Here is a 14,216-nt window from a genome sequence, read left to right as displayed (position 1 = left end):
GTTCTTGGTTGGAGAAAGATGAACAAGTAGTTACCATGGCAACATCATCAGCCTTGTCACAAAGTATTTCTGCAAATTTGAAATTTAAAGAGCTTGTCTTTTTTTTATAATTTTTTTTTTTTTTTAAAATTCCTCCTTAAATATAGTTATTCAACAGCTTTGTTTGACAGTTAATCTTCCTCTTGATGTTTTACATAGAGAGCAGCATTAACTGTTCTTTGTGCTGTTTTCTACGAATTACTTCAGATAGCCATCCTCTATAACTCGTTAACTCAAAACAAAAAAATTGAACACTGGGTGAAATTAGTTGACCTAAAATGAAATGGCTTTGCTTACCGCCGCTTGGTGGATCCAGTGATTCGGCGGGTTCTCCGATGTGCTTGATAGTCCAAGCAGGAATCCCCCCCTCTGGCGGGTCTTGCCGTGATCGTCAAAGACCTGCCACATTAACGTCATGTTCCCATAATTGGAGAAAGATCACAGGAGAGAGAGGGGCCTTGACGACCTGCGCAAGGACCGTTCAATTCTGCAAAGGCTGGATCCACCAAACTGTGTTGGCCTTTATGGTATTTGAAATTGAAGTATTTAAAGTACCTCCTAACTTTTAATTATTTTTTTTTTCCCAGCTTTAAATATTAATAGAGAATTCCTTTATAAAGGCAATTTAATGTTTTCTTCCTTTATGTGGTGTCAGTCTGAACGCTGATTCGCATTGGTATTCGTTGTTAGATGAATGTGTTTGTCATCGATTCGCACTCTGTGTCTTGCGTTTTCTTTTGCAGTTCTGTGATTAAAGCATGGATGCCAGCTGCAATCTCTTGTCAATCGATCAAGGCTTTCTTGTTTTTGAAGATCAGATATCCTCTGTTTTTCTGGCAGACTAGGAGAGTGTTAATTCTTTTCACTGTGTCGGCTATTGCAACTTTTATGGTGGTTTTGTTGTGTTTTGTTTTTTTTCATTTTATTGTAGACGATCAAGGAACCAGATTAAAAACCATATGAATCGCAGGAAGTTTTGTCCACTCTTGTCTGTATCCTCGCTACATACTATTAAACTTGAACTGGAAAGGGAAATTTATACTGCAAAAGGAAACATGTGAAGGCAGCTGATAGGGGGGACTTCTAAAGAGAAATGCTAGTTATTCTCACAGGCTTAGAGCTGAGAATTGAACATACTTCATTTTCATTGAAATGAATCATCGAGACTTATTCCTGTCCTTGAGCTTTTATGCATTTTTTTTAAGCACTGTTTTAAACTTCAATCACACATGCTAGTACAAATTAAACATTCCATTCTGGGCATTATTAAGTCTGCTGTATCTGTAAATCGTGTTGCTGCAAATTTTGGTCTGTTGGGAGTTGTTTCAATTTTTGTCTTTTGTTTGTTTTTTTTTTTTCTTCCACCACTCCCAACATGAAAAATGAGATTCCTTAACAACCTGATTTAATCCTCAATACATTTTAAGCTTCCTAAAATCTCTAATTTTACAAAGTTTAAATAAATGGGAGACTTTGGAAACCTGACACTTAAAATGTTGCAGGGTTAATATGTTACGATGAAGCCATGAACTTTTCGGTATTTTAAATGGGCATGGTAAAGAGTTTTGAATAAGTTATGCCTTTATATTTTATGCTTGTTTATAGTTTTTACTTGGTGCCAGTTTGTATCCTATGTTATGCTTTTTTTATATAGCAGTCGCTAACAATAATGCTGTAACATTACTTTCACTTTGTTAAATCAAGTCCACTATCCCTATTGGTAAAAGTCTAAGGTCTAGATTTACTAAGCTGCGGGTTTGAAAAAGTGGGGATGTTGCCTATGGCAACCAATCAGATTCTAGCTGTCATTTTGTAGAAGGTACTAAATAAATGAAAGCTAGAATCTGATTGGTTGCTATAGGCAACATCCCCACTTTTTCAAACCCGCAGCTTAGTAAATCTAGCCCTAAATGTTTTTGTTTGGATTATTGGTGAAAACAAACACTTATAATGTGTGTGACTCTAGACTCTTAATTGCAACTACATTAAGGATAATATCATTAAAAATGCAATGACTAGTAAATTGAGCTCTTGTACAGCATATTAAATGATTGGGGTAATGTCACAATCTGTATTGCACCATAGCTTTGCCAAAAGGAAAAGAGAAGCATAATGTATGATTACTGCCTTCACCTGCTCCCCATCCCCCCTTTCTCCCGCCGAACTGCTTCATTGCTTCAGACCTGGGGTAAAGTGCACCTTGTGATATATTTTTATTGTTGAGCGATGGCCGAACACCAATTAATACAAGATTAAATCACCGGCTGCAAGTCTCTGATAAATCAAGACAAAACGGAGGCGCGCAGAACTTGCAAATTGGCTTTTGTTAATATATGGGGTGTAATCAAGCAGTCACGGAGATGTTAAGAATGTCGTGTGTAGAGGAAAGTAGGATGGCTGTGGAGTGTGGCAGCTATGTAACTTTGTGTGTTGCAGAACAGCACAGTTGTTTGTAGAGAACGATTGTCTGCAAGTGCACTGCCAAATCTCTGTGCAGAAACCTCGGGTGTATTAACAGTGTGTTTAGCAGACCTGCTTTACATCAGGGAGGTGGCAGGCATGGCTGTCCTTGCCTAGCAGTAGAGTCTTTGAAGTTGCAGCAGCCAGCTGATTGGTCGACAGCAACCTGCCAAGGAGTTTTCCCTCTACTGTGTATATAAATTTACTTTTTTGTATTTTTATTTTGAGTTTCCTGGGCTTCATGTTTCTGCACTTCTATAGGAGACAGGACAGTTTTGTCATTTGTGCAAGTTGTTTGTTTTGTCCTGTACAGCAATGGGGGAAGCCTTAAGGCAACCTGATCGATCACGCTTCTGCTTTTTGTTTATTGGGCTATGTTGTTGAAAAGGCAAATCTTTAATCTGGTTTTTAAAACTTGTTAGAGCAAGCTTAAACTACTGCATTGCTGTATTACAAAAATGACAGTGTTTGTCTCCATCACCTGCACGTGGAGGCGGACATGTTTTGCTCTGAAAAGACATTCTTAAGAATGCAGCCAATCGGTTCACTAGGATCCAGTGACCTCACCAAGTGCCTCATGCCTGCTCTTCCGCCAACACCTAGTGGTTTGATAGGCTGCATTCTTCTGCTGTGTGCCCGCCTACCTGGGGTGTCCAAGCTGAACAGCTGGATCACCTCTAGCAGGGCCATCTTTTCCATTGGGCACGATGGGCAGGTGCCTGGGGGCCCCATAGGCAGGGTTGTTAATTAGAATAAATAATCCTGCAAAAGAAAAAAACAATATCTCTCTCTATAATAAATATATATATATATATTTTATTATGGGCCCCGATGCACTGCTTTGCCCAGGGACCCATAATGTTGTTAAGATGCCCCTGACTTCTAGCTATGCTTCCGGTGTCTAAACAGGCCCAATAGTCCAACTTATTTGAATCCATTTATTTTAGGGCCACATGCTACGATGTTTGGTAAATTACCCTTTGTCTCTGCTGAGATCTCAGCGTGTGGTCAGATTTACACGTATTTTATTTTCTATTTCAAATGTTGGTTTCAAAAGAAGATTGAAATAAAAATGGCATTAAAAATGAGCCAATATAAGTGCACAAAAAAATTGTGCGTTGACACGAACAGATTCCAGGTGAAAAAAAATAATAATAAAATTAAACCCTTGAACACTGAAAATGACTGCATTTTAGGTTTATGACAAAATCTTGTCTGGCTTCAATAACCAGTCAAGACAAGGTGAAGCCCATTTATTAAAATGGACTACCTTAAAAGGCCATAGCTGCATCGAGGTTTACATGGTTTTAGCATTTGTTTAAGTTGGACATTTTTGTCCTAATAGTGATTGCAGACAGGCTTTCAACCTGTAGAAGGGGAGTTGTATTAAATGTTTCTCCTCTGCTGTTGTCTTGTGTTACTCGGGAGGCTGAAGCCGGCGTAGGCTGCAGAATAGTGGAGATGTCACATGTACAAAACGGGGCTTGGATATTTTCTCTATGGACAGTCTTTTTGACATACTTTCTGTATTCAATATTAACATGCAGTGAAATTTGAGCAGCTCTGTAATCTACAGGGTTATTGGTACATGGTCAGTCTATGTTCCCTTTATAATCCCTTTTTCAGGGTTCAGCACTGCCTGTACCACCTTCCGCTTATGTAGATCTTTTTTACGTTGAATCTCCTTTGTGGTGTTTCAAACTATTCTGCCTGGTTCCTAAATTCAGCACAATTATCTTTTCCATGAGTTTGTGATGTTTGAGGTTGTTTCTGTATAGAATCCTCTGAGGGGGGTGTGCGTGTTTGTTTAGCTGTCATGCACTTCTAATTTAAAGCAGTCATCCACCTTGGGGTGACTGTAATGTGTTGATTTGTACATAACCCCCTTCTTTGCTTTTATCTTCCGGACTGCTTTTTATTTTGTTTTGTTTTTTATTTCAGACCTGTGTCTGGATTGTTTTATTTCATGGCCTACGGGTAAAAATCTTAAAGACACAGCCTAAACGGGGGGATAAGAGATATAGATATATAGATATTATATATAGATAGATATTATATATATTTATTTTAGTAATAGTTGCAAGAGGGCATTTGCAAGTCATCTGAAGTTGGACAACATCTTTTTAAAGTTGTCTTAAGTAGTCTTGGGTGTGTTGTATTGTTGTGCATTCCTGTACAAGGCTTAGAATTGTTTCAGCTGAGTTATATCGCAGGCAGCAGTAATCCCACTGTGCTGGGTGATCTGTTGAGCTGAAAAATAAAAACCTGCAAACCGCGTTGGTACAGTCTGAGAGTGCACTGCAAGCTGTCGTGAAGTTATCTTGGCTTAATCAGTGCCAACAATTCCAGAATTAAATTAAACAACAATACTTTAATGGCTGCAGAAAGTATTGGCCTTTGTCCTTGTCCTTTTGACATTATTTTTTTTTGCAATAATTGAATCGACAGATATATTTGGGATTTTTTTTTATTACTGATCAACACATTTATCCTCAAATTATTAACAGCTGGGATTGCAGTCTGTACCAGCGTTACATATCTTGCGCTACAATTTTGACCACTGCTCTTTGCAGTATTATCCAAGCTCAATCTGTTTGGATGGTGACCATAGTTGAATAGAGGGTTTTTATTAAAGCCACTTCAATGGGACTTTTGCGGTATGTCACTGTTCTGGTGTGATCTAAAGCTTTTAGCAAGTTCTTGGACTCTTGAAGAATGCAGCAGGCTTTTCTCTGTCTTGTCAAACTACGTACGGCAAAATGGTCAGAGCAAGAAACAGGTTTCAGATCCTAAAACAGAGAATCGCCCATATAGCATGAAGCTTCCACATTTATGCCTTCTAGTCCTGCCTTACAGTAAAGATCGTGTTCTTGGGAATATCCGCAGCAGTCAGGCCAAAACGTTAAATCTCTATCTCCTAAAAGCATAATGTCTGCCTCTGTTTGGTATGTGCATATCTGACATGCTGGTAAACCCTGAGATTTCTTCATTGATCGTTTTATTTTATTTTTTATTTAAAAAATACCTATCGGAGGGCCGTTATTGATTGTCTCCCTCTGCCTGCCTCCCTCTGCCTGCCTCCCTCTGCCTGCCTCTTTGAAATCTTATATTCTTCTCCTGGTAGACTCCGCATAGTTGGTCTGAAACACTGGACTGGTGTATTTAGTTTGAAACCAATTGACACAATTTAATAGCCTTCAGAGATGGCATTACATCGAGTCCACCTGTGTGCTGATTGCTCCAGGGGTTTTTACCTGTATTTTAACTTTAAGAAACTGTCTTCTTGTATTTAATAATAAATAAAACTAAAGTTTCCTGTTCTAGTATTTTGTGTTGCTGGGTGCATACATAACTATATATGTTTGTGTTTTGTTGGTGATAAGGGTATAACACTTGCATTTTCATTTTCTGGATTGTTGTGTTCTTTTCTTCTTAGGTGGACATGGATTTCTGTGACCCAAACCCTTGCCAAAATAAAGCGCCCTGCTACAACATAGGAGGTGATTACTATTGTGCCTGCTCTGATGATTACGACGGGAAGAACTGTTCTCATCTTAAAGATCACTGCAAAAATGGCTCTTGCAAAGGTAACTGGAGATGTGATAACTGTGCAGACTCTCTGACCACTGTAGACCAGGCTGTAACTGTGGATGCATGCATTGGAAAGGGTTATAAAATGCCTTGCAGAATGAATTGCATAAGTGTTAGTAGCTGTCTGCTATTTTAGTTTGAAGTGGTGTACCTCCTTCTTAATATTTTTTTTGCAAACTCTTTATGCAGCTGATAGTGATCGTCTCAGTGTCACTAATATGTGTCCGTCTTTTATTTTTAGTCATAGACAGCTGTACAATAGCGATTTCTACTAATGCCACCCAGGAAGGTATCCGTAACATCTCCTCTAACGTCTGTGGGCCTCACGGACGCTGCATTAGCCGGCCTGGTGGGAATTTCACCTGTTCCTGTAATCGAGGGTTCACTGGTGCATATTGCCATGAAAGTAAGTGTTGAAGAAAAGTATTTGTGTATAACTGCGTAATTGTTTATGCATTGCCTTGTTGCCTCTTACGTTGTTAGCAGCATATATTGCTTTTTAGCCTTTGCTATGTTTTTAAAATGGACATGTTTTCATCTATATTTTAGATATCAACGACTGTCTTGGAAATCCCTGTAGAAATGGTGGCACTTGTACAGATGAGATTGACTCTTTTAAATGTTTTTGTCCGAGTGGTTGGGGAGGAGAATTCTGTGACACAAGTAAGTTGTAACTTAAGTTCTCTTGTTTATATGGTGTGGTTTTTCATTGGCTGACGGCAACAATGTTTTTATTTTGACATTTATTCATTTATTTTTTTATGGGTTGGGGGGTTTTTATGCTTCATTTGTTTTGTGTTTTTTGTTATTTTGTTTTTTGGTGTATTCTATATGTTTTTGTTGCAACACATTTTTAGTTATGATTTTTGGTCCATCTTTTCCCCAGACTACAACGACTGCAACCCAAATCCATGCCTGAATGGCGGCCGATGCATTGATTTGGTAAATGATTTTGTTTGCCAGTGTGAAAACGGATGGAAAGGCAAAACTTGTCACTCGAGTAAGTAAGAAAGACCACACTTGTTTTCAAAATAAACCCAAGTATGAAGTCTCCTGTGTTCAGAGCTTCTCTCAAATGCACAGCTATTTGCTGGTGTACGCAGAGCTCATGTTATGTTTTTTTATTGTTTCAAGCCTTGTGTAGCTTTGAGGTGGGTTGATGGGAGTATAAATGGAAATTTGTATTTGCTTAACAGGGGAATATCAGTGTGACCCGAACACCTGCAGCAATGGGGGTACGTGCTACGATACCGGCGACACTTTCCGTTGCCTCTGTACTTCGGGATGGGAAGGAGCCACCTGTAATCTTGGTAAGGCTGATTGACACTTGTTGAATTCTCTGAATTGCACGTTTATGGACGAGTGCTCCCAACATCGCTTATAGTGATGAGTTTTCATTTGTATGTACCATGGTCTCAATGTATCGCAGCGTTTCTCTAACCCACTCCTCAGGACTCCTAACAGTGCAGGTTTTCCAGGTAACAAGGGAAATAATTATACCACCTGTGGCTCTGTTACAATGTGTCAGTCAGTAACGAATACACCTGTGCTAAAGCAAGGAGATCTGGAAAACTTGCACTGTTAGGGGTCCTGAGGACCAGGTTTATGAAATTGATGTATAGCTCTGTATAATATTTTGTCACATTGTATTTAAAAGCGAATAATAGTGGTCCAATTATTTGGGCTGGGAATTTCCACCCTTGTGTGTCCGTCCCATTATTGAGCCACATTGGCTCTGTCCTTGTACCCGCGTTTCTATGTGTGCTGCAGAGGTAGAGGGCAAGTCTGTCACGTGGGGCACAAATAAAGGAAATGTAGATGATGATGATAAAGAATTTACAGTGGTACTTTGTCAACAAAACAGCGCTATTTATACATCTTGTGAATCTTATGAGTTCTGAACAATTTTTTGTTTCTCTATTTAATTTTTTTTCCTCCCCCACCGCTACTCTTGCTGGATTAATTCCACTAATGGCCAAAGAGCACAGTAAGAATGAATTAGTTGTTGCTGATGTTTGTTTTGTCAATTGATGTCTCTATTGTATAGTAATTACTGGAAGTGGTGTGTTGTCCTATGCTGTGTAATTAGGCCCAGTTCTCCGTTCTGTATAGGGGCACTTCTATCCTCTACTGTGCAGTTAATGATATTACTACTTCTATCTTTCTGTAACAATCACCCTTATATACAATCATTTGTTTCTAAGGGCAGTTCAAGTTGGGTGAATCCACTTATGCTATCCTAAAATGCCCATGTAATGGCGATCAAACACGGAGTATGAAACATATATAATGTTCAATTGCCTCTATTTATATAAACACTGTTCTATACTTTTAAGTGAGAACCAGTTACCTCTTTGACCTGAACAGGATTTCTGAGCATTATTAAGTTGCAGTCCTTACCGTCAGCTGTGCCACAATGGTGGCACTTGGTGTTTTTGCGGTTTTTACCTACGTTTTGGAGTAAAAATTTTAAACCAAAATAATATATTTAAACTTTTTTTTTGTCTTGTTTTTGTGAACAGCCAAGAGCAGCAGCTGCCTCCCCAACCCCTGTGCGAATGGAGGGACTTGCGTGGGCAACGGAGATTCCTTTTCTTGCATGTGTAAAGAAGGTTGGGAGGGACGTACCTGCACACAGAGTAAGTCTTGCTTTTTTTTATATTTATACCTGTAGGCTATAGGGTGTGTCTCGTAACATGATTTATCCTTTTATTTGTTTGCCAACATATTTGACTCATTTGGGATGGGAAATAGCCGCAGGTTATGAAAAGGAAGCTTGTGTTTTTTTTGTGTGCAGAGTACGTGAAGACAGATGTGAAACGAGATATATGCATGCCCGTGTGTAAAGCTCTATAGTCTAACTTCTGCCCCTGTTGAAGTTTAGCAATTTGTACCGCTCCAACTACTTTCAAGTAGTTTTGTTTTGGATCGTTTCTCTAATTTGGGTCGTAAATGATGAGTCGCTGGGAAGGGACTTTTTTACTTGCCCTAGAGGCGGTTCAGAAGGTCCTAGTGCAGGCCTGTCCAACCTGTGGCCCTCCAGGTGTTGTGAAACTACAAGTCCCAGCATGCTCTTCCAGCTATCAGCTGGTAGTCTACCGGCAAAGCATGCTGGGACTTGTAGTTTCACAACACCTTTAGGGCCACAGGTTGGACAGGCCTGTCCTAGTGTTTTCAAACCTGATCCTGATTCTTTCTACGGCAAGTACACGGTCATTGACGGTAGCCAATAGGATTTGTTTTTGGTTTTTTTTAATTGTTGGAACTGACAAGGGACATATTAAAAAGACCAGTAAACCTAAAATACAGGTTCCCTTATATAAATGTGCTACTACTAACGATCTCGAATATATAGTTTAAACACTTCTGGAGCATATTGGAACTTAAAAGATGTCAGATAAGGAAGTGCTCTCAGGGGAGTAGTTATTTCTACGCACAGCAGACTTCCTGTCTTTAAACTATTGGAAGGACAGTGCACTCTCCTCTGTACAGGAAATGTTAAAACATCTCTTGTTTTGTGACTGTATGAAAACATTTTCGTGTTTATCCGCGTTATTAGTAACCCTTAGATTAGATGTGGTGGTCCTTTTTTTTTTTTTTTTTTTTAAGAGGCTTTTTTTCCCCACTCCTCCCACTGGGGAGGGGTGGAAATGTGCAGAAGTTTTACAGTAAAACTTTATAACCATCTGGGGTGTCATTAAACATGGCCTCCTGGTGTAGTATAGAGATGTTGCTCTCTATTACCTGAAGCAGAAAGCAGGCGAGTTCTGTGCGGTACTCGTTTTCACCACAGGATAAAGACGCTATACATCAGGGGTGCGTTCGGTGGTCCCTATTTGCTATACATGGGAGTTAGGCTTGGACAACTCTCTTTTTAATCGCCGTAGAAAACCACTTTATATATTTTGGTTCAGTTTGGCACAATGTAAACAGTATTCTTTTGTGTTTTTTCCCCAACAGATACAAACGACTGCAATCCATACCCTTGGTGAGTGTCTCTTTTTTGTATTCCTTCTTTCCTAACATAGGTTAAAGTATCAATATAAAATAACATATGCCTATTGGCTCACATACAGTACTCTGGTCTATAGAACGCTCAGTTTATAGGGGATTTTACAGGATCTAATATCCTGGTCACTGGGATACTCTACTTCCTTCTCATCTCCAATCTAGTAACCAACTGTGTGGGAGTTGGGGGGAAACATATTGCCAACATCCGTAGCTCATCGTGGGAATAAAGAAGAAACAAAACGCACTTGTCACTTGTAAACATCCTTAATATTTATTTGTATCTAATTTTTTTCAGTTACAATGGTGGCATTTGTGTTGATGGTGTGAACTGGTTTCGTTGTGAATGCGCCCCTGGATTCGCTGGGCCCGACTGTAGAATCAGTAAGTCTTTGCTTTAAATAATTATTTCTTTGTTTCTGTGGGCTGTTTTTTGAGTGTTTGTTTTTTTTTTGTTTTTTTTTGTTTTTTTTTGTTTTTTTTTACGGTGGGGGAGGGGAGTTGCTAATCTTTCTCCCCCCCCCCCCCCCCCTCCCTCCCTTATTTCCTCACCTCTTGATTGTGCTATAGTTTGTTGTATTTGATGTTGGTGATATATTTGAATAGCATTTCACATGTAATATATTACCCTTTCACCTACACGGTGGTGGTCTTTATATACCACTTGGCCACAAGCCTTGGTGATGTCACTGGCTCCTTATCAAACTGATTGGCTGTAATCTCAGAATTGGTTCAGCCCACAATATGGCTCCCTGTACCCTCTGACATACCTCAGTGAGGTCACTGCAGCCTGTCGATGCTCTAGCAAATGGTATCATGAATGTTAGGTTCAGCCCACAAAATGGCTGACTCCATTATGTGTACATAGTAGTTACTCTCTTTTTAACAATTTCTCCATTGCGCTGTATTCTGAGGTAGATTTACAGAGCTGTGCGTCTGGTGTCCAACTCCTGTTTATCATAGGAATAAAAGCCTCTCGTGCGTACGTGTATTTTATGGATAAACAGGAGAAGAGATCGATTGGCTAACCCTAAGCACCTGTTCAATAAAAGGCCATCTCGGTGCATTGCACACTTTTGTCCTGTAAACCCAGCTCTCTCGGCCATGTTTCTCTGCTGTCTATTGTAGACAAGAGAGCCCTGCCAACTATGGTATCATTGTTCTGTGTTTTTGTTTTGTCTTTTGTAGACATCGATGAATGCCAGTCTTCCCCGTGTGCATACGGTGCCACTTGTATGGATGAAATAAACGGCTTCAGGTGCACCTGCCCTTCAGGGCGAGCTGGTCCTCGCTGCCAGGAAGGTAATTAGGATGTTGTATCCAGCTAAGCGCTGAGGACTCTTGAGGGTTGAAAATAGAATTTTCTTTGTTTCTGGCAGCAGCCATAAACTGCCCCTGTGTCTAAATGGTTTTTATTCTCTTGCGTTTAGTGATTGGCTTTGGAAGATCTTGCTGGCTGAAAGGAATGCAGTACCCCCATGGAAGCAAGTGGGATGAGGAGTGCAATAGCTGTCATTGTCTGGATGGAAAGGTCGACTGTACCAAGGTGCGGATTGTAATGCTCAGCCTGCTGTACTCTGTTCTGTTGGCGCTCTGCAGCTATAGAAGACGCAAATCCTTGTCTGCTCGGACAACGTGGAATTCTTATTTGCGGTGTACAATCAGAATAAAGGCACATGAACATTGATGCACATTTACTGACATATCAATGGATTAAACCACACTCTGTCCTACATTAATGCGCACTGTTTTCTGTTGTCGTTTTTTTAAAGTACCTGTACTGTTCTCTCATTAATCATGAATAAGTTGCATCTCATTAAGTAGACCCCTCCCACAAATTACATTAACAGTATCAGCATTTTAGTGTAAGTGGGCAAAATTCTTCTCTCCTTATGTTATAGAGGGGCTGCTGGGGGTGGACATCTCTTAGGTGCTATACGCCAGGCAGGCGCCAAGCCGCTACTACTCTTGACACACAGCCACTAAGAGTCTAATGACTCTCCTGGGTGATTATGAGTTGTATGGCGCCACAGTGCTCCGCAGCGCCGTACAGTAGGGAAAACAGGACATACATAAAACAGGGACATACAGAGTAGACAGAATAAATGCAGACATGAAAGCAAAGGGTATGAAGGACCCTGCTCATTAGAGAGCTTACATGTTTTTGTTTTTTATCCTCTTCAAATATTTAATATATTTCGATACCTTTTTGAAGTGTAAAATTTAATAATAATTTCTTGCATTATTTAAATTTTATTTCGTTTTGGATATTTGATCACATTGAATGTATCATTTGGAGTATTTAATGGTCACTGCATTATTACTGTCTTTTTTTTTTTTTTTTTTTTTTTTTTTTTATGCAAATTGTAACATTTGAATTTACTATTGGAGAAATATTACAGCCCAATCTAACCTTTTTGCGTTTTCTTTAGACTTGGTGTGGCCGAAAGCCATGCCTACTGGAAAAGCTTCATGACAAGAGTCAGTGCCCCCAAGACCAGGAATGCGAGCCAAAGACCGCTTCCATGAAATGCTTTCAGCCACCGTGCCGGGAATGGGGGGAGTGTAGTGCCCCAGACGAGTCTCATTTGATTAAATGCCTGCCTAACACTAGATACCTGGATAATAAATGTGCCAGGATAACGCTAATATTCAATAGCGAAAAAGTTCCACAGGTAAAATATAACTTCAATTTATGCTCCATCCCTGTGTTGGTTTGGTGTTGTGGTGGTGGCGGAGTGTTTGTGTTGTGGTGGTGGCGGAGTGTTTGTGTTGTGGTGGTGGCGGAGTGTTTGTGTTGTGGTGGTGGCGGAGTGTTTGTGTTGTGGTGGTGGCGGAGTGTTTGTGTTGTGGTGGTGGCGGAGTGTTTGTGTTGTGGTGGTGGCGGAGTGTTGGTGTTGTGGCGCGGTGGCGCAGTGTTGGTGTTGTGGCGCGGTGGCGCAGTGTTGGTGTTGTGGCGCGGTGGCGCAGTGTTGGTGTTGTGGCGCGGTGGCGCAGTGTTGGTGTTGTGGCGCGGTGGCGCAGTGTTGGTGTTGTGGCGCGGTGGCGCAGTGTTGGTGTTGTGGCGCGGTGGCGCAGTGTTGGTGTTGTGGCGCGGTGGCGCAGTGTTGGTGTGGTGGCGCAGTGTCGGTGTTGGGGTGGTGGCGCAGTGTCGGTGTTGGGGTGGTGGCGCAGTGTCGGTGTTGGGGTGGTGGCGCAGTGTCGGTGTTGGGGTGGTGGCGCAGTGTCGGTGTTGGGGTGGTGGCGCAGTGTCGGTGTTGGGGTGGTGGCGCAGTGTCGGTGTTGGGGTGGTGGCGCAGTGTCGGTGTTGGGGTGGTGGCGCAGTGTCGGTGTTGGGGTGGTGGCGCAGTGTCGGTGTTGGGGTGGTGGCGCAGTGTCGGTGTTGGGGTGGTGGTGGCGGAGTGTCTGTGTTGGGGTGGTGGTGGCGGAGTGTCTGTGTTGGGGTGGTGGTGGCGGAGTGTCTGTGTTGGGGTGGTGGTGGCGGAGTGTCTGTGTTGGGGTGGTGGTGGCGGAGTGTCCGTGTTGGGGTGGTGGTGGCGGAGTGTCCGTGTTGGGGTGGTGGTGGCGGAGTGTCCGTGTTGGGGTGGTGGCGCAGTGTCCGTGTTGGGGTGGTGGCGGAGTGTTCATATACAAACAAATGAATGTACATGATTTCTTTAACCAGTCCTGTGTGAGCACGTGTGCTGTGGTAGAATGCGGCATATGACATGTTGCGACCATACTTGCAACCTTCCTCTGATTTAAAATGTTCTTGTAGCAGTTGTTTTGTAAAGTACTGTATACTTAATACCCATGAGAATGCAGCATACCAGTTCACTAGCAAATTGACAACGACAGTGAGGGAATGGTTCCAAAAATGTCTGCCTCTTCCGTGTTGGTGACTGAAGCACTAATACACATGTCACACTAATTACCAAATTATATAAACAAGCACATGTTTGCATAAACTTTAACACAATGTAAAACTAAATTATAAAGGTCCATACACGTGGGATGGTAGGTGAGCGTAGACACTACCTTCTGCTGTCCTATATCACTGGGCGGAGTCTTTGTAGGTGCCCATTGTTGGCTCCTCCCACTGAGTGGGATCAGACACAGGCCTTCTATGATAGGGCAGC

The 14,216-nt window shown here is 41.4% G+C and overlaps 1 protein-coding gene across 2 annotated transcripts in view; it reads left to right on the top strand.

Annotated features, from left to right (window-relative positions):
• JAG2 (jagged canonical Notch ligand 2) overlaps window positions 1-14,216 on the top strand; it is a 67,785-nt gene that overhangs the window by 49,728 nt on the left and 3,841 nt on the right. For both annotated transcript variants that reach the window (XM_075192701.1, XM_075192700.1), the window contains 11 exons: window positions 5,936-6,086; window positions 6,332-6,496; window positions 6,640-6,753; window positions 6,977-7,090; window positions 7,287-7,400; window positions 8,613-8,729; window positions 10,051-10,078; window positions 10,397-10,482; window positions 11,287-11,400; window positions 11,529-11,644; window positions 12,531-12,773. In XM_075192701.1, the coding sequence (XP_075048802.1) occupies window positions 5,936-6,086; window positions 6,332-6,496; window positions 6,640-6,753; window positions 6,977-7,090; window positions 7,287-7,400; window positions 8,613-8,729; window positions 10,051-10,078; window positions 10,397-10,482; window positions 11,287-11,400; window positions 11,529-11,644; window positions 12,531-12,773 (1,362 nt within the window). The remainder of the gene's footprint in view (window positions 1-5,935; window positions 6,087-6,331; window positions 6,497-6,639; window positions 6,754-6,976; window positions 7,091-7,286; window positions 7,401-8,612; window positions 8,730-10,050; window positions 10,079-10,396; window positions 10,483-11,286; window positions 11,401-11,528; window positions 11,645-12,530; window positions 12,774-14,216) is intronic.

The sequence above is a fragment of the Mixophyes fleayi genome, chromosome 12 (assembly GCF_038048845.1).
Source record: "Mixophyes fleayi isolate aMixFle1 chromosome 12, aMixFle1.hap1, whole genome shotgun sequence".
Lineage (NCBI taxonomy): Eukaryota > Metazoa > Chordata > Amphibia > Anura > Limnodynastidae > Mixophyes > Mixophyes fleayi.
This window is presented reverse-complemented; position numbering and strand designations above follow the sequence as displayed.